The following is a 19,342-nucleotide window of genomic DNA, read 5'->3' on the forward strand; positions in this document are numbered from 1 at the left end:
AAAAAAAAAAAAAAAAAAGAGGTGGTTAACACACCCTAGGTTCCTGTGGAGATAAATCTTAATGCTTCAGCATACCAAGACATTTTGGACAATCATTTTGGACAATCAACTTTGGACAATCATACTTTGAATTGACTTTGTTAAAAACAGTTTGGATTAAGCCATTTTCTGGTCCAGCATTCACTTCAATGGAACTAAGTTATGAAACCCCACCCAAACTGGAGACAAGAGCGGGGCTGTCTCTGGAAGGAAGTGACCATGTTTTTGTAATGCTGGATAACCCCTTTCAGGTAGTTTACCCTTTTCCTATACTCCCAGACCTGACAACTGGCATGATGGAGGAATTTATGCACTTTTTCCTCTGCAGTGCACTATCCAGGTTATTCCTTCCCATCTCTCTGACCACATCCTATTTTCTTTCTTTCTTCATTACATATTATCATCTTCTTCTGAACACTCCTGTCTCATACACTTACAAAAATCTACACGCTATAAATATGCAGCAACTTATAAAGACTTTGCGGTCCTCATTGTCCCCAATCTCTTTCCTCTCCTAACCTAAACTGGCTGCCAAATAATACTATGGCTATCCTAAAACCACTGTGGACAAAGCAGCACCCCCTACACCAGCAATGCCCAGACCTTGTTTTCTTCAGCTGTGCACTAGGTGTGCTGAATGTCTCTGAAGAAAATCACATCAGCAGTTTTTCTCCATTTTCTGCCCTTCCCCTTACCAAATAAAACTATGTTACCTCCCATCTCATTTCTATCTAACAACCCAAAACAACTCTTTGACACTTTCAACTCTCTCCTTAGCCCTGAAGTACTTATGCTATTACTGACCGCTGTGCTGATGACCTGGCTATCTACTTCAAAGCTGAAATTGACAATATCCATCTTGAAATTATCTTACCATCCCCAGGAAGTACTTATCCTATTCCCTTCTACATTTCCTCTTCATCACTCTCAGCTTTTGACAAACTGACCCTATTTCCTCACACCTTGTCCAGTCTCTCTTTCCAGCTGTCACCAGTCACTAAAATATTTTCATTATTTATCTCTTTCTTCTGGTATCTTTTCTACCCCTTCAAATATGCTGCCATATTCTCATTGCTGAAAAACAGCGCTGGACCCATCCTGTCCCGACAAATATGGCTGAGGGCTCCTGTATTCTTCTTGGGATGGGGTAAGCTTATCTCTCCCAAAATATGCAAAAGAAGAGCCTGTGGAGCATCATTGAAGAGTCTCAAAACACAGGACTAGCCAGATATCCATCTAGAAAGGACCCAGCCAAGGGGCAGCTGCTGTTAGGAAACCACCAAAGTCACCATATTAAGTGGCCCTTTCACTAGCAGCTGGCAGTGTTGTCATTTGGCTGGTCTCCCTGAGTTCAGCAATCTGTTTCTCTTTTGGCTCTACTAGGCATTGCTCCCACCTAGCCAGAATCCTGCTCCATACTGATGAGGGGCAACATCCAGCTGTATGTGGATGGATACCTAGCTTTGGTTTATCCCTGGTCATTACATTGACTTATAGGGCCACTTAATGTGGTTTTGGTGGTTTCCTAGCAAGAGCTGCCCCTTGGCTGGGTCCTTCCCGGGGAGATATCTGGCTAGTCCTGTGTTTTGAGACTCTTCAGTGAGGCTCCACGGGCTCTTCTTTTGCATATTCATGTTTCCCAGGGGCAATGCACCTAGGACTTCACTGCATTGAGCGCTTTTACTAGCAGCTCATTTGGATGGGCTCCCTGAGATCAGCAAAATGTTTCTCTTATGGCTCTACTAGGCATTGCTCCCACCTAGCCAGAATCCTGCTCCACACTGATGAAGGGCAACATCCTGAAACAGCTGTATGTGGATGGATACCTAGCCTTGGTTTATCCCTTGTCATTACATTGACCTATGGGGCCACTTAATATGGTGGTTTCCTAACAGGAGCTGCCCCTTGGCTGGGTCCTTCCCGGAGAGATATCTGGCTAGTCCTGTGTTTTGAGACTCTTCAATGAGGCTCCACGGGCTTTTCTTTTGCATATTCATATTTCCCAGTGGGCAATGCACCTAGGACTTCACTGGATTGAGCGCTTTCACTAGCAACCGGCAGTGTTGTCGTTAGGCTGATCTCCCTGAGATCAGAAATCTGTTTCTCTTTTGGCTCTACTAGGAATTGCTCCCACCTAGCCAGAATCCTGCTCCACACTGATGAGGGGCAACACCCCGAAACAGCTGTATGTAGATGGATACCTAGCCTTGGTTTTATCCCTTGTCATTACATTGACTTATAGGGCCACTTAATATGGTGGTTTTGATGGTTTCCTAACAGGAGCAGCCCCCTGGCTGGGTCCTTCCCGGAGGGATATCTGGCTAGTCCTGTGTTTTGAGACTTTTCAATGAGACTCCAAGGGGTCTTCTTTTGTATATTCATGTTTCCCAGGGGGCAATGCACCTAGGACTTCAAAAGAAAGGGGTAGGCAGTGATTTTTCTATAACCCCTGACCCCTATTATCACTGGCATCATCTTTAGGTGGTTGGTCAAGAGAGCCCCATACACCTCTGCTTGATGTGAGCAATGGGTATGGCTGACTAAAGGTGTATGGGGACCCTTAGAATACATCTCCTCCACATCTCCTTCTTTATTATTGTCTACCAACCTCTTTCTCTGCCACTGTACTTAGACTAACAACTTCCATTATCAAAACCTCTCACTCTCCTCTCCAACCTTTAAGGCCTTATTACACGGAACGATTATCGTCCAATAATTGTCCCGTGTAATAGAAGGCAACGATCAGCCGACATGAACGATGTTGGCTGATCGTTGCTGTCTTTTAACATGTTGAAAGACAAACGACTGTGGTAGCAGCTATCTGCTGCCGTCGCCCCGTGAAATAGGAACAGTGGCAGCAGACCGCTGCTATCCTCTATGGGCTGACCGGACGATCTAGCGCTCACCCGGGCAGCCCCCCGGAGCTCCCCTACCCACTCGCTGCCGCCTCTTGTAATAGCGGTGGCAGCGAGCGGTGGAACGAACAGCAAATGAGCGCTGACAGCGCTCATTTGCTTTTCCAGTCGCCCCGTGTAAGGGTGGGTTCACATTGAGGAATTCTCACGGATAAACTCAGCGGAATTCCGCCAGCTGTACGCCCTCACGGACGCGCCTTTCCGCCGGCTCCATAGACACCATTCTATGGGTCGGCTGATTCCGCATTCTACCGACAACAAACTCAGGTAACATTGACCCAAAACTTTTATTGGATATGTTTCATGAACTTGAGAACCTAATGAAGGATGAAATCCAACATCATCTCGATGCGGTCTTTTTAGACCTCTATCTCAAAGAGAACATCATACCACGTGGTTTAAGAATTAGAAAGGAATGTGTTTTTAAAAATGATGGTGCATTTTGTGATGAATGGGACGATTTTCTTATGTCATGTGCTAAAGGTTTATTGCTTAAATTAAAAACCAAGAGAGAGGGATTATATACTATGCTAACACCTAAAATATCATCATGTTACAACACCCTCTCCACATATCGCGATCATGCCAATTTTACTAAATTCGACCACCTGATAACTACACGAGTCCTAGCTTTCGAAAAAGATGTGCTGGAAAAGAAAACTAAAAAACTAGCTAGAGACCGCCTAGATTTCAGTTCCAACAATATCAAGTATTGGCTCAATACACCCACCTCGATTCGAGATACTGACTCCGGACCCTCTGACCATCCGGAATGGTCCTGACCGCCCCAAGAATCCACAGGATCACATCATGCTCATGCCACCCGGAAGCCTTTTAGGAATAACTATACATATGTATCGCGGAAGCACCAACGTGCCTCTGCACCTCACCAACATCATCATCACCGCAAACCTCATATCCCCAAACTACGGCCCAATCACACAGCCGATCCATCTGTCTCCACCCCACCTACATCCACCATCCAGGTGGAAAAGTCTCTCCATTCCCCAATACTCACGAACTCCCCGATCTCCATAACCCCCACCACTTCAGCTTTGTCATCAGCTCCAGTCGATGTCCATCTTTCAGACATACCTGCTACCATTTATGAGAACAACAGTTCATCTATCCCCGGTGATCCACCCCAGCACCAAGATCCTGTTGATTTAGCTACTCCATTCCCCTGTCATATTGTCCCCACGGATGCCAGCACTATAATAGCCAGATTCCCCGATTTGGATCCGAACCTCCTTGTCCCTTTGAATTTACCACCCACCATGTTTTCCAGTGTACATAGATCCACTGTACATCAAATCATACATACTCCAGAACCCATTCCTACTTCCTATATCCATGGCCTATCTCCCACTCTCGAAGATTCCCTGTTTTCCATAAATGGATCCCCTCCACTAACCCAGCGCGTTAGGGATCCCGATACCACAGCATTTCCACATACCATTTTGAACCATTCAGAGTCTTTTTTACCGCTCCCCTCCTCCCTCGATCGGATCGGGAGGCACCAAGCTACACCACCACCAAAAATGACGAAGATCACCCAATTCTTCCGACCCCTGCCCCTTTCTCAAAAAAGAGGAAGAAGACAGGATGTAGAAGTGGAAGATCTAAGAGACAATCCAGAACAAATACCGACACCAAAAAGGAACAAAACGAAACAATAAAAATCTTCAATCTTTCACACTACCGGCTGGCAGAAGAAGAGCTATCTCTGCTGAATAAAGTTTATCCTTCTGCCCGACTAACAAATTCAACGAGCTTGACCTCTTCCTAGATCTGAACCAATTTGTAAGGAAACTTACCATCAAACGCCATTTTCTTATTAAGGAATCCCCCCCCTCTCAACATACAGATACACCTTCCACCGTTCATCATACAGATGTACCTTCCACCTCTCTTGACCCCCCTCCGATCAACACTCATCTGAAAAATCCCTCTTCTTTCTATCCTATACATCACAAGGGACAACATTTGGAAACCTTTTCGTCCCTTGTGGCAGCCGATTTTAGGAAGATTAATACAAATCTCCGTTTTCCCTCTAATCTGAATAGATTAGAAAAATCGGCTATAAAAAAAACCTGTCTTCAAATACGGACATAGTTATACGGAGTGCCGACAAAGGCGGTGGAATCGTAATACAGAACAGATCGGATTACATCAAAGAAGCACTCAACATCCTATCAGATGAAAATTACTATGAGATCCTGACCACCGATCCCACACCTCAATATACCAGCGATCTGAAGGAACTGATCGAGGGAGCATTCAACGCAGGGATTCTAAACATCAAAGAAAAAAACTATATACTTATACCAGAACCATGTTTAGCGACATTCTACCATCTCCCCAAAGTACACAAAAACTCAACCAACCCCCCGGACATCCCATCATTGCTGTCATCGCATCACTCACAAGCAATCTGTCACACTATATAGATCTCCTCCTTCAGAAATATGTTCTTATACTACCATCTTATCTTAAAGATTCAACCACACTCATCAGAAAACTAAACACAAGAGACTGGAAGCCGAATTATCTCTCGATTACCCTTGACTTCTCAGCCCTGTATTCCAACATACCGCATGACAAGGGAATCCAATGCATCTCAGAGATCCTAACGAAAGATACCCATTTACACCCCCTTCAAAAACAATTTGTTGTAGATGGAATAAAATTCATATTAACACATAATATTTTTTCTTTCGAAAAACGTTTGTATCGGCAAACGAGAGGGAAAGCTATGGGGACACGTTTTGCCCCGAGCTATGCCAATCTCTATATGGGAAAGTTCGAAGAAACCTTCATCTATCAGAACACCTCTTGGAAGTCACAAATTGTGTTCTTCAAAAGATACATAGATGACTTGATCATTATATCGGACGGCACCGAAACTGAAGCCCATTGCTTCATATCAGGCTTGAATGAGAATCAATGGGGCTTATCATTTACAGCTACTTGCTCCCATTCTCACATTGAATACCTTGACCTGAACATCAGCAGTGAAGAAAACAGGATCATTACTAAAACATTCTTCAAAAAGGTCGATAGCAACAGCTATTTGAACTATCAAAGCGCACATGCCAGAACCTGGAAGAATAATATTCCTTTTAGTCAGTTCAAAAGAATAAGAAGAAACTGTACTAATGATGCTGACTACCAAACACAAAGCAAGACCATAAGCTCGAGATTTCTGGCAAAAGGCTATCCGAAACGTGTGGTCAAAACAGCATTAAAAAAAGCCAGCACACTCACCCAAGTTGAGTGCCTAAATCCCAAAGAACGGCAAACAAATTCCTCCTTTAATGATAAATTCAGCATCTGCTTCCTCACAACATATAACAACAACCGTAAGAAATTGGAAAATATTCTATGGAAACACTGGAACATCCTGCTAAATGATCCTTATATTCAACAATACATCCCACAAAGACCCAAACTACTTTTCCGCCGTGCAAGGACCCTGAAAAGCATTATTGCTCCAAGCAAGCTACGCGATACTAATAAAGCTGAAAAATCCAGAAGTGAACCTTCCGGTAGCAAAAAATGCAACGTTTCAAGATGCAAATGCTGCCAAAATATAAATCCCACTAACACCTTCAGGAGTCGAACTACAAATGATATCTACAAGATTAATTATCCACTTACCTGTGCTTCAAGCTATGTAATCTATCTTCTGACTTGTCCTTGTGGCCTCCAATATGTTGGCAGGACCACCATGCCACTACGGATGAGAATAAATAAACACCGTTGGAATGTAACAAATGGCTTTGAAAATCACAGTGTATCTAAACATGCACTCACCTCACATGGATGTTTCTTCGAAGATTTTCTGATCTGTCCTATTGATCATGTCCCGGTAGATGCGAAACAGCGATTCCAAACACTCAAAAGGAAAGAGATGTACTGGATTTTCAAACTAAACACTTTAAGACCGAGAGGTCTAAATGAGGCATACGAAATTAACATCTAGAACAATCCCTAGACCATCCTGTCATTATATTTATTGCTTCTTGGTACATCCCGCAGACGGCTGCCTCACTACACCGTGTGTGTACTACAGCCTCTTAGTTAGACTAATTTCACTCACATCTTTTGGGTGCGTACGTCTAAAAGTTCATTGCTCATCACCACCTTTGAATCAGGCTGCTAATCTATATATACGTTGCACCAATTCAGTTTCATTTACTTTTTCCTGTAATTGCCATTCAAGCATTTCTCCCGTTCCCCAGCTGCGCATGCGCCAGTTTTACCGTCTCTTTCTCACACGCGCTTCAGTCCGGCCAGATGAGTGACCTCACAGTCACTCTAGCTCGAGTGCGCGCGCGCAGATGCATTATCAGCATCGCGCATGCGCACACATTCAACTAGACTCTAACTTAGCTTTCCTTATATACATTTTTCAGTCCACCAGTTTAGTGTCACTGCGCGTGCGCGCACATCCTATAAGTATTCCATTTAGTCCTGCGTTCTCCGCGAACTCTAATCACTCCGCCATTTTTGAATAGCACATTCTCTAGAGCTTCACATAAACAGATCACATGACCACATCATGTGACTTTTTAAAACCCGACAATTACTCTATCTCCATGTACACACTACAAACATAGGTACATCCCTTTTGCATGTTTATATTTTTAAAAAACTTTATAAATTCTACTGCAATCATTTGATGTTTTTATGTTATATATTGTTTTGTACCGTAACAGGCCGCTGGCTGACAGCTAGCCCCGCCCCCTAATTACAGGGTTGGCGCGATTTTTCTGCTTTTTAAATACCCCTATGCTGCTATTGTACTCATGCATTTGGCTTGAAAAAGAGGCTTTGTAGCCTAGAAACGCGTTGCCTTCATGCTGTAATAAATTTTCTTACTCCACGACGTTGTCCTGGGAACCTCTGTGCGCCACTAGATCTCCTCCAAGGAAGTGTTGATTCACGTGTCAACACTCTCCCTTTGCACACTTCTCTGCATGCTGTAAACCTTCGACTCGAGGCATCCTGTCCTGGGCATTGGAGCGGCAGTACCGAGGTCCCTCTATTTTCTATGCGCATTAAGGTGTTGTGCTCTGAGTACAACCCGACCAGGTGAGCACATTCCTTACCATTCCTTTTATGTTCACTGTGATACTGATTCACCCAGGGAGCGCCTATTATCTTGTGTTTCCTGCATTCCGCCGAAAGAACTGACATGTCAATTCTTTCGGCGGAATACGGAATCAGCCGCCCCATAGAATGGTGTCTATGGAGCCGGCGGAAAGGCGCGTCGGTGAGCACATAAAGTCGGTGGAATTCCGTCGAGTTTATCTGTGAGAATTCCTCAATGTGAACCTATGTCACCCTAATAGGGCCTTTACTTTTGCTGCTCCAGTTCTCTAGAATCCAGCACCCTGGAGAATCAGTCCAAGGCAAGGTTTACACTGCATTTTTGCCTCTGTTTCACGTACTACATTTAATTTTAACATACAGAAAAACATGGTCAATCATGTCTCTGTGGATGTTAAATCTTTTTTTTATACTGTACTTTCTTTTATACTGTAATGTTGAAATTGAGTGGATCGCTGTCATTTAAAGGCCGTTGTTTTACAATAACGGCAATTATTTGCCATTAAATGACGACCATCCACTCAATTTCAACAGTGTGAATATAGCCTTTCTGTGTTTTCAATCCACTTCTGGTTTGTTCCAAAATTCTGACCAATATAATGAGTAAAAATACTGTGTGGGAACATAGCCTTAGGCTATTTTTGGCAGTATTTTAGTCGGTATTTGTAGTCAAAATCAGGAGTGGAACTGACAGGGCAAAATTAGGGCTTGTTCACACTCTAAACGAAATTCCTGCCGCAGACTCTCACCTGCCTCACTGTGTTGATATGTCAATTCTTTGAACGGAGAGCGGAGGCGCCCTATACATAGCATTGAGACAGTAAGGGCCCTATTCCATGGGACGATTATCGTTCGCATAATCGTTAATGATAAACGATCCAAACGACCGCTATTGCGAAAGACCTGAAATCGTTCACCCATTTCAATGGAACAATAATCGTTACTTATGATCGTTCTTGCGGTCGTCTTGTTGCCGCTATTGCGTTTATCACTACTGCGAATGACATCTTATTCAATGCGAACGATTTGCGAACGAGCAACGATAAAAATAGGTCCAGGTCTTATTAAACGATCAACGATTTCTTGTTCAGTCAATAATCGTTAACTGCTATTTAAACAAATGATTAGCTTTTAGATTCGAACGATTTAACGATAATCTGAGCGATAATAGGGCCCTAAGGCAGGCAGGATTTCAAGCGGAGTCTGTGGCAGGGATTCCACTCAGAATTTCCGCCTGTTTTCCTCAGTTATCAGGCCCTTATAATGAAAAGATTTGCAGTTTCTTTGTTTTTGGATGAAAAAATACTGAGCAAAATACTAAATACTATAAATACTGCTGACAGCAATACTATGTGTGAACATAGGCTTAGAGTGCATTTACACCACAATTTGCCAACACACTCCTTATATATGTAGGCATCCAGTCAAAACAGAATGCAGATATAAACATGAATGTACAAGGCATGTATGTTTATGCTTGGAAGATGACCTGAGTATAGTCACTACGGGGAACATTTATCAAGACTGGCTTGCGAGTACACCAGTCTTAAAGGGGTTATCCAGCACTACAAAAACATGGCCACTTTTCCCCCTACTGTTGTCTCCAGTTCAGGTGCAGTTTGCAATTAAGCTCCATTTACATCAATAGAACTGAGTTTCAAAACCCCATCCAATCTGGAGACAACAGTAGGGGCAAAGTGGCCATGTTTTTGTAGCGCTGGATAACCCCTTTAAATAAAGCCCCACTCCCTTTTCCCAGCCAGATTTACCATTAGGCGAGCACCCGGCGCAAGACATTGCGCAAAAATCTACACCTGCTTTAAAGCAGCTGTAGATTTTTGCCTGGTTAACACCTATCTCCACAACCTTAAAAAAATCTCCCAATTGACTAGGGTGAGGCCATTGAGGTCAATGGGGTTGGTGTCTGTGCACGGTTACTGCCAGGTTGCTGATGCATACTTGCACTACCCTAGTTAAAAAAAATGGCTTTAGCAATGAATAAATAGGGCACATGTGTGTAGGTGTGTACATGCGGCATTACGGATCTCTAAGGCCTTATTCACACGTTCCATAAATTTTTGTGCAATTAATTAGGGCACATTGATTTCAATTGGGCTATTCGCACTGTCCATAGTCTTACAGATCTGCAATCCGTGCCACAAAAAAAAAACAGGATATGTCCTAGTATGGGCCGTCGTAATTGCGGCACAAATTCACCCATAGAAGTCAATAGGAGCATCCGTAATTTGTCCCTAATTGCATGGACTGTGTGAATATTACCAATATGTAATGCCTGATCTGTGTAGGTGCTGTGGAATAATATTAATAAGCTGCAGTTCACACAACGTGTGGACCCGCAAGTGGCCATGGCCGAGTGAGGACGGATACGTGTGAGAAGCCCGGGCTCCCTCCTGACAGGAGCACACAGCGCAGCACCCACTGCTATTCAATTCTCCCGCCTACTGAAAGTCACGTGGTTGTCAATGGCGTAACCGCTGAGCCCGGTCACATGACCATGATGTCATCAAGTGTCCTTTAAGCCCCTGGAAGGCAGTCTGTAGTGTGGTGGCCGCGGCAGCCGGCGGTATGGGCACCTGCTGAGAGGCGTGATCACCGGGGACGGATTTTTTTTTTTATTTTACTCCCCCCCCCCTCCATTATAATTTTGGTATAGTCTACGGCATGTGGGACAGTGCAGGAGACCCCGGCAGAGGGGGATGAAGGTGGGCTGTGCTGTCATTGTGACTGCGGGGATCACTCTCACACACAAAGCCTGCCTGACACACACTGCAGGAGGAGAGCGTGATTTACGGCAGACGCTGCTCGTGTGAGCCGCTCCGGGCTAGCAGTCGCCGGCTGGTTGTGTAGCCCCGGGGAGGCCCCATCGCGGCCTGGATGTCGCCCACAGCCGGGGAGATGCAGCTGTGATCCGGCGGAGAAGATGGGAATGCTGAGCTGCCACTGCTGCCCGTCCTGCCCGCACCCAGCCAGCTCACATCAGTGCCAGCCCCGGGCTGCTCCTGGGAGCCCGGCTACTGTCATCAGGGGCCCCGAGGGGCCACACCGCTCCTCTCTCTGAGGACCCCCGTGTATATAGAGACCTGTGCGCCCCCTGCTGCTGCTCCTCCAGGAGGGGCATCATCCCTTACCCCATCCTCCCCTCAGTCTTCACCAGGCATGGCTGCCTAGCTGGGCCACAATGAATGGCTGAGATGGTAGAGTCCTCCCTGTGACTCGGGCTGTGTGCACATTCTGCGTCTTGTCTGCTTGCGTTTATTTTGGTGAGTTGCCCCCCCCCCTGAGGCAGTTGTTCAATGGAAGTATGTTACCAGTTGCCGGTGCTGCCCCTGGACAGGCCGGTGCCCAAACACGTCCTGAGCCGCCGCGGTGCCATCAGCTTCAGCTCCAGCTCTGCATTGTTCGGATGCCCCAACCCCAGGCAGCTGTCCCAGGTAAGATCGGCGACGTGTGACTGGCGGCTTCCTCCATCGTGTACTGACTGGGTACTGACTGTTGGGGACGCTGTAGTGGGGGGTGTTTTTTTTTTTCTTTGTTCTTCGATACTTTGTAACGGTAATTGTTGAATATGTATCTGGAACTCTACATTGTCTGCCTTTCCATCAACAACCAATCACAGTTCAGCTTTTATGTGACAGGAGCTTGTTAAGGTCCAAAACCTGCACTGTGATTGGTAGATTTCAGGGAGCGGGATAAATCAGGGCTATTATTAATGATGTATGATAGTAGTGTTGGTGGTTGGAGGGTTATACAGCAGTCTGCGTTTGGTACATGGAGGATAGGTAGAAGTCGGCCTATCTACAAGGACTCATTTGGAAAGTGCACAGATGGTGCTTGGACTAAAGCAGGGACCCTTGTCAAGGAAAGGAGTCCCTGACAATACACCAGTGGCAGTGGGCATTCTCTGGGTGGGTGCAGAGCCAAAAATTGCGATGCAAACTCTATATTGCTGCTTAGGCTGAGTTCACACTGCGTTTTTGCAGTCCGTGTAAAATATACGTTTTATGGGGGGAAAAATGGATGCAATTGTGTGTCACCTGTTTGAATCCGTTTTTCCACTGACTTCTATAAAAAATAAAGGATTGAAACGGATGCGTTTTTTTTTTTTTTTTTCAGACACAAAAGTAGTGTTGACTAAGTTTTTTCTGTCCGTTAAAAGTAACCAAATAAGAACGGATACGTTGAATGGATTTCAAAAACGCTGTGTGAACCCAGCCTTACCTCTGGGTGCCTCAGCATGCCAAACAAAACACTCAAACTTTGGATTCCAACAAATCCGAATTATTTGTGTGATTTGTAGCGTATCACTCATCTCTAATTGTAGACTGTCATACACAAGAAAGACAATGATCCCACAGCCGCCAGGGGCCATGAAGGGCCACACCACTATTTACAAGGAGGATCCCTGTGTCTATAGACGCTGCCCCAGCCTAGAGACCTATGTACCAACTCCCCGCCCCTCGCCCGCTGCTGAGAGGGGCATTCAGTACTTATTCCTGTGCCCCCATTGCCTCCAGTCTTCTCCTACTTATGGCTTTATACGTGATAGAGGTTCAGGTGTGTGGTTGCACAGAGGATTTTCATAACATATTTTAACAAAGTGTTTAACAAAAGAGATGACCGAACTCTAAGGTTGTCTGGAAAATATGGATACAGCCAATGACTTTATCCATGTTTTTCACATAGCCTTAGGGCTTTATCCAACTTCAGCAGCTACCACTAATAAAATGCCGAAAGTTCGGGTTCGGATGGACTCCAGCATGCTCCAGGTTCGCTGATCTCTGTTTAACAAAGTTCTCCTGAACACAGCTCTCTAATAGCAGCTGCAGGACTACAGTTCCCAAGAATATGGACATTTTTCATTTGCAAATTATATATAGCTGCAAAGATGAGATTTGCATACATTCCTAAGAAAGATGGAGAAGTGCTAAATAACCTCCAAAAACTGCTCTGCAAAGCAAGAAAGGCCAAAATACACTTAAAAAGCAGAATAATGGGGCTTGTAAAGCTTCCAAATACCCTATGTGAGTATGGCTGCAGGGCTTAGATTGGCAGCCATACGTGGGGTGTATGAGCTAAGAGGAGATTCAGCATCTCTGGATGCCTAAAACTGTACAACAGAAGATTCTCCAGATGCATTGGGAAATTTGTAATGCGTTCCATTAGTCAGAAGAAGGTATCCTATAACCGCCCCCCTCCCCCAGCCTGCTGGTGCCAGTTAGAGCACTGGTGGATGTCTTCCATCCTATTATGGTGGCTTGTGGATGCACTGTTTCTTTGTAGCACAGGGCTTGGGAGTTTCTCGGATCGGAGCAGAGTATCTGTCCTCCCTCTACCTGGATGAACTTTCCCTGACTTCTTTCCACAATCATAAAACATGCAAATTAGGATATATTCCTAAGTTCCATATAAGGGCGCGTTCGCACTACGAAATCCACGTGGATAACATTGCGCAGATTCAGCCGCCTGCTCCTGCTTGACTCTCCGCCCGTGCCATGGACTCCATTCTATGCCAGGGCAGATTTCGCCATCCGCCCAAAGAATTGACACGGCGTTGATTCCGTAGTTTGAACGCACCCTAACATGGAACCTACGGACGGGTAAGTGATGTAGTGGACTCTCCCTTCCGGGCATCAGGTATCAATATGACGCAAAGAGCGGGGAAAATGTTCGAATGTTCGCAGCACTGTAATGACACAGCGGCGTGGACAGGAAAAGAGTCCACTACAGGGCTTTTCTGTCCATAGGTTTGGTGATTGTTATACAGAACATGGGAATATGGGAATAAGCCCTTTCCAAGTTGACTCCCTATGAAACCAATCATATTGAGTAAGATAGGAACGGGGATTGTGTGGAAGCAGTCATATTGTGTGAGATAGGAAATTGGATTATTAACACCCCTCTGGGACAGGGACGGCTGTAAGTGATCACTAAATGCATGCTGTGCAAAAGAATCGTTGTAAATACACATGGGTGACATCTTATGTATGAATGGCTTTGTTGTGATGAGCGTAAATGGAATTTTTTTGTTCACTGACAGAAAGCAGAGATTTTACTGTATTTATAGGAATGAGTTATACTATGATTAAGCTGAGCATGAAATTGGGAAAACCCGTTGGTGGTGTAACATTGTTTCCTGTGCGGGTTTGCTTTCACAATCATAATTGTGTCTGTCTGTGGTGCAATATCCACACTACTGCTGTGGAGTAGTGGACATTGTTATAGTCATAGTTTGCTTAAATGGACGCTGTCGTTATAAGAAACCTTTTGACATGTCAAAAGTTTTTTGATCAGTCGGAGTGTTCAGACCGCGACCAATCAGAAGAACAAGACAAAAGTTCACGCACAATCGCGAACATTTATCAAGGGCTTTGCGTCTATTTTTGATCTAAGTTCTACTTATGACAGGCAAATATTTTATAGATGCAACTTTTTTTTTTTTTAATCTGCCTGTTCACCTAGAAACTAGAGATGAGCGAACCAGCCGGATTTCTGGTTCATTTGAATCAGAAATCTCGGCGGCTGACTCCTGCTGCCTGCTCCCTCCAGGAAGTGGGTGGATACATCGTAAGAAACGCCTAGAAAACTGGGATACAGCCATTGGCATTGGCTGTATCCCAGTTTTCCAGGCGTTTCTTACGATGTTTCCACCCGCTGCATGGAGGGAGCAGGCAGCGGGAGTCAGCCGCTGAGATTTCTGATTCATACGAATCAGAAATCTGGCTGGTTCGCTCATCTCTACTAGAAACTTGCCTATACCAGGATTTGTGCAAAATTTATCATTTTGTCGCACAAACAGGTTCAGGCCTACGTCTGGTCAGTACCAGGTGAATATGCTTGCACTATTTTTTTTGTGAATATTCTGCAAATATTCTATTCACAAAGGATTAAATGAGTTAACTTAGTCCTATTTGGCTGGGTAAAAAACAGACTAACACGCTGTAGAAAAATTGCTTGTTTTAGACTCTGTAGTAAACGTCCCCCTATGTGTTCACTCCTGGCTCGTGACCCAGTTGGCCTTTCAATGAAATTCTATGGGGTCTGGCTAGGTCACAGACACAGAGTGGAGTCTATGACACGCGCATCTCCGCCCGTCCCATAGACTCCATTATATGCACGGGTGGATTCTGCTGTCCATCCAAAGAATGAACCTGTCTGCGAGCGGAATCCGCAGTGGTTTTTCTGTCGAGATTCCTTAGTTTGCACGTAGGAAGGAACTACAGTTTTTAAAACCAGGCGAGGATTCAAATGGGATGGAAAATATAATGGGAGTACTTCTCTTTTCTGTTGAATCCGCTTCTGGTTTGGGCACAAAAACTGCAGTGGCAGTTTTCCAAAATAACTGCAGTGTGTGACTACTGCATTACAGTATGTTCGAGCTAAGGAATAGGCGGAATTGAAGAGAGAATTTTCCGGAGGAAAATTTCCTCATCTTGAGTTGGTGTAGAAATTCAAAGCCCCAATTCCTCTAGCGGAATCTGCCCAAAGAATTGAAAACTATCTACGGCGGAACATTCCGTGTATAAATTCTGCTGTGTAAACAACAGAGCAGAAATCCCATTGAACACAATGGGACATTGTTCTGTACATCTGACAGGCGGAATTTCAAGCCGAATACGCGTAGAATTAAGTGCGGATTCAGCTTGAAATTCCTCAAATATTTCTCAGTGTGAACATGCCCTAAGGGTATGTGAACACTACGAAATTAAAGGAGAAGTCTGGGGTCAGCCTTCCCCCCCCCCCCCCCCAAAAGAGGCGAGGAGAAGGTGGCTGAACTGGCCGCTGACAATTCATGACCCGGCTCCTCTGCTCAGACCAGGAAGCTAAAGGACCAGAAACCGGAGCGGGGTAGATTTTCAGAGTCCACGTGGCACGTTCTGCTTGAAATTCTGACTGTCCCACTGGCTCAGTGTGATTTCTCAAATGCAACCCGCTCTAAGAACTGACATGTCTGTGGGCAGATCGCGGATTGCACTTGTGAAATCACATTGAATCAATGGGACAGGTGACCCCCCCCCCCCCCCCCCCCCCCCCCCTCCTCCGCCAGTATTACAGACTACAAATGCTTATGTATAATGTATACAGGACACACTGCAGAGAGAGGCGGGGGCGCTGTTCATGAATGCACCATTAACCAAATTGCGTGTTTATTATTATTTTAAAGTGGCACTATCAGCAGGTTCGGGCCAGTGAACCTGCTGATATGCGCCAGCCTCTAATTACTGTAGGACCTCAGTGTCGGTCTTTATAAACCTGTGGGGTCCAGTACTGGGCAGACTTTTAATAATTTTCAATATGCTAATTGGCAGTTTCCGAGCATTTGGGGCGTTCCCAGTCTGCCCGGAGCACCGGCTCGGCTCATATCAGCAGGTTCACTGGCCTGAACCTGCTGAGAGTGCCGCTTTAAAGCCATTTTAGCCAATAGCAGTATGGACCTATAGGGCAGCGTATTCAGCTGACAAATGCCGCCAGTATACTCGCAGGCATTCTAATTTGATGGTAGATTATTCCATTTGATGTGTCTGTAGTGCAGAAGAGTTCATACCGGTCTGAACATTAACTTTTCCATGAAAGGAGAGTAAAAATGGAAGAACCAACAAGTGTCCTGGCATTTCGGTCTGGCGTGTTTGTTCAGCTGTCGTCTTCTCTCACAATCCTTGGTGGAGCTTCCATCACCTGTGCGGCCCTGTACTCGGTTCACACATCCCGGCTGTGTTTGCTGCTCATGTTTTGTTTGCTTTTTTACAACTGGGATTGAATCAAGTGGGGATGCTGGTTATAATATTACTTTCTTTCTCATTGGATTCATTCCCAATTTTGTGTGTGGTGGAGAGAGTCCGAGTCACAACAAGGAAAAATACACTTGAACTTTCAATCGTCTTTCAATCGTGTGGCTATATTAAAGGGGTACTCCGGCCCGGCAATATTTTTCAGATATGGCCGGGGAGGGGGTGGTTATGGATGGTGGAGGTCACTTACCTCCCCGGTTCCAGCATCGGGTGCTGGATCGCGGCACCCCGTCCCTCGGCCGCTCCCTGGTCTGACCTGTCGCACACCTGTGTGTTAAAGGGGTAGTTAAAAAAAATATTTTGCTAGAGATTTGTAATGTACTTTAAAAAAAAAAAATCTGCTGCTACCTCTGTTTATGACGGGAACTGTCCAGGGCAATAGCAAATCCCTATAGAAAATCTCTCCTGCCCTGGACAGTTCCTGTCACGGACAGAGGTAGCAGTTGAGAACAGTGTGTCAGCAGGGCAGTTTCTAGGTCATTTTGACAACAGGGCGGATCTTGATGAAAGCGCCCCCCCCTCACTCAGTTCAGCCCTGGGGAAGGAAGGGGGGCTTTTATCAAGATTCGGGTTATTAGAAAGAAGCAGTGTGTGTATTGCGGCATAGAACAGTGTTGCACCCCTGCCAAATAATGTTCCACTGAATACAAAATCATTATACAGGGACTCACAGGTGGCATCTTCTTTGATCTGACGGTCACGTTCCCTTTTCCTCCCCATCCGGCCCCGGCCTCCATGACGGTTTCTTGCAGCTACAATTCATCTCTTTAGGACCTGCCAGACAGACATCTCAGGCTCCGCACATTTCCAGCAACTTCCCCTTTTCCCACTTATAAAGTCCCAAACTATGCTGGGAAAGCTGTGTGACCTCCATTACACTGACATACAGGATGCTGGGAAAGCTGTGTGACCTCCATTACACTGACATACAGGATGCTAGGAAAGCTGTGTGACCTCCATTACACTGACATACAGGATGCTGGGTGACCACCATTACACACTGACATACAGGATGCTGGGAAAGCTGGGTGACCACCATTACACACTGACATACAGGATGCTGGGAGAGCTGGGTGACCTCCATTACACTGACATACAGGATACTGGGAGAGCTGGGTGACCTCCATTACACTGACATACAGGATACTGGGAAAGCTGGTGACTTCCATTATACACTGACATACAGGATACTGGGAAAGCTGGGTGACCTCCATTACACTGACATACAGGATGCTAGGAAAGCTGTGTGACCTCCATTACACTGACATACAGGATGCTAGGAAAGCTGTGTGACCTCCATTACACTGACATACAGGATGCTAGGAAAGCTGTGTGACCTCCATTACAGTGACATACAGGATACTGGGAAAGCTGGGTAACCTCCATTACACAGACATACAGGATACTGGGAAAGCTGGGTGACCTCCATTACACTGACATACAGGATGCTAGGAAAGCTGTGTGACCTCCATTACACTGACATACAGGATGCTGGGAGAGCTGGGTGACCTCCATTACACTGACATACAGGATGCTGGGAGAGCTGGATGACATTTAGACTTTGGCGCGAGGGGTGGGGCTTATCGCAGGGGCGGGGCTTATCACGGGATTATCGGGACATATCGGGGCTCCCTCTTTGCAGGATTCCCCCACCAGATACTCACTTCTCACCCTGCAGCCTCCAGCTCCTCTTCTGGTCCCTCCGTCCTCTTCTTGGTATCATCGTCCTCTTCTGGCCTCCGTGCAGGCAGCCACCTGTCATACAGAGGCCGCCTGCACAGGAAGCCTCTGTGTCTCTGCCCCGGCTGCTGTTTCCTTTAGCTGTGCGTACCCACGCACAGCTAAAGGTTGCTCTGGCCAGGGGATCTGGAACTTAGATTCCAGATCCCCCGGCCAGCCCTGAGGATGCGGGGGCTGCGGGCTGGGTTCTGTCGGGTGCCGCAGAGCGCCCCCTAGCTGTGGGAGCCCCGTGCGGTGGCCCGGCTCGCCCGCCCCTAGAAACGGCCCTGTGTGTCAGACTGGAAAGTATACACCACTTCCTACAGGGCATACAGCAGCCTATTATTACTGGAAGACTTGAAAATTTTTAATGGAAGTAAATTACAAATATCTGGCACTTTCTGGCTACAGTTGATTTACGTGAAAAATCATTTTGCTGAAATACCCCTTCAAGGGTATATCTGACTGATCTGTTCTTGGGTCTGCCAGCTTTAGTAACGTGTCTAGAAACTTGCAACTGGGGTCTAACTACTTTGGTTGTTTTTTCTGCTGGATATTTATATTGGTGTCTGCCCTTTCCTTGTTAGGTCACTGGTAAAGGATCGGTGACAGCTGAGACAGAAGATGATGATGGTATTGTGTGTTGTCACATTTGTATGTGTAATGTTACACTACTCGGCTGTGTAAATAAACAGTCATTTGAGTTCCTTTCATAACAGTGTGATGGTACATAATGCCAGCACTTCA

The 19,342-nt window shown here is 45.6% G+C and overlaps 1 protein-coding gene across 1 annotated transcript in view; it reads left to right on the forward strand.

The window, feature by feature from the left end:
* Window positions 1–10,577: 10,577 nt before the first annotated feature.
* Window positions 10,578–19,342, forward strand: part of PDE7A (phosphodiesterase 7A) — a 51,714-nt gene continuing 42,949 nt past the window's right edge. Inside the window, exon 1 of the mRNA XM_069959996.1 lies at window positions 10,578–11,521. Within this exon, the coding sequence (XP_069816097.1) occupies window positions 11,384–11,521 (138 nt within the window). The 5' untranslated portion in view covers window positions 10,578–11,383. The remainder of the gene's footprint in view (window positions 11,522–19,342) is intronic.

The sequence above is a fragment of the Dendropsophus ebraccatus genome, chromosome 2 (genome assembly GCF_027789765.1).
Source record: "Dendropsophus ebraccatus isolate aDenEbr1 chromosome 2, aDenEbr1.pat, whole genome shotgun sequence".
NCBI lineage: Eukaryota > Metazoa > Chordata > Amphibia > Anura > Hylidae > Dendropsophus > Dendropsophus ebraccatus.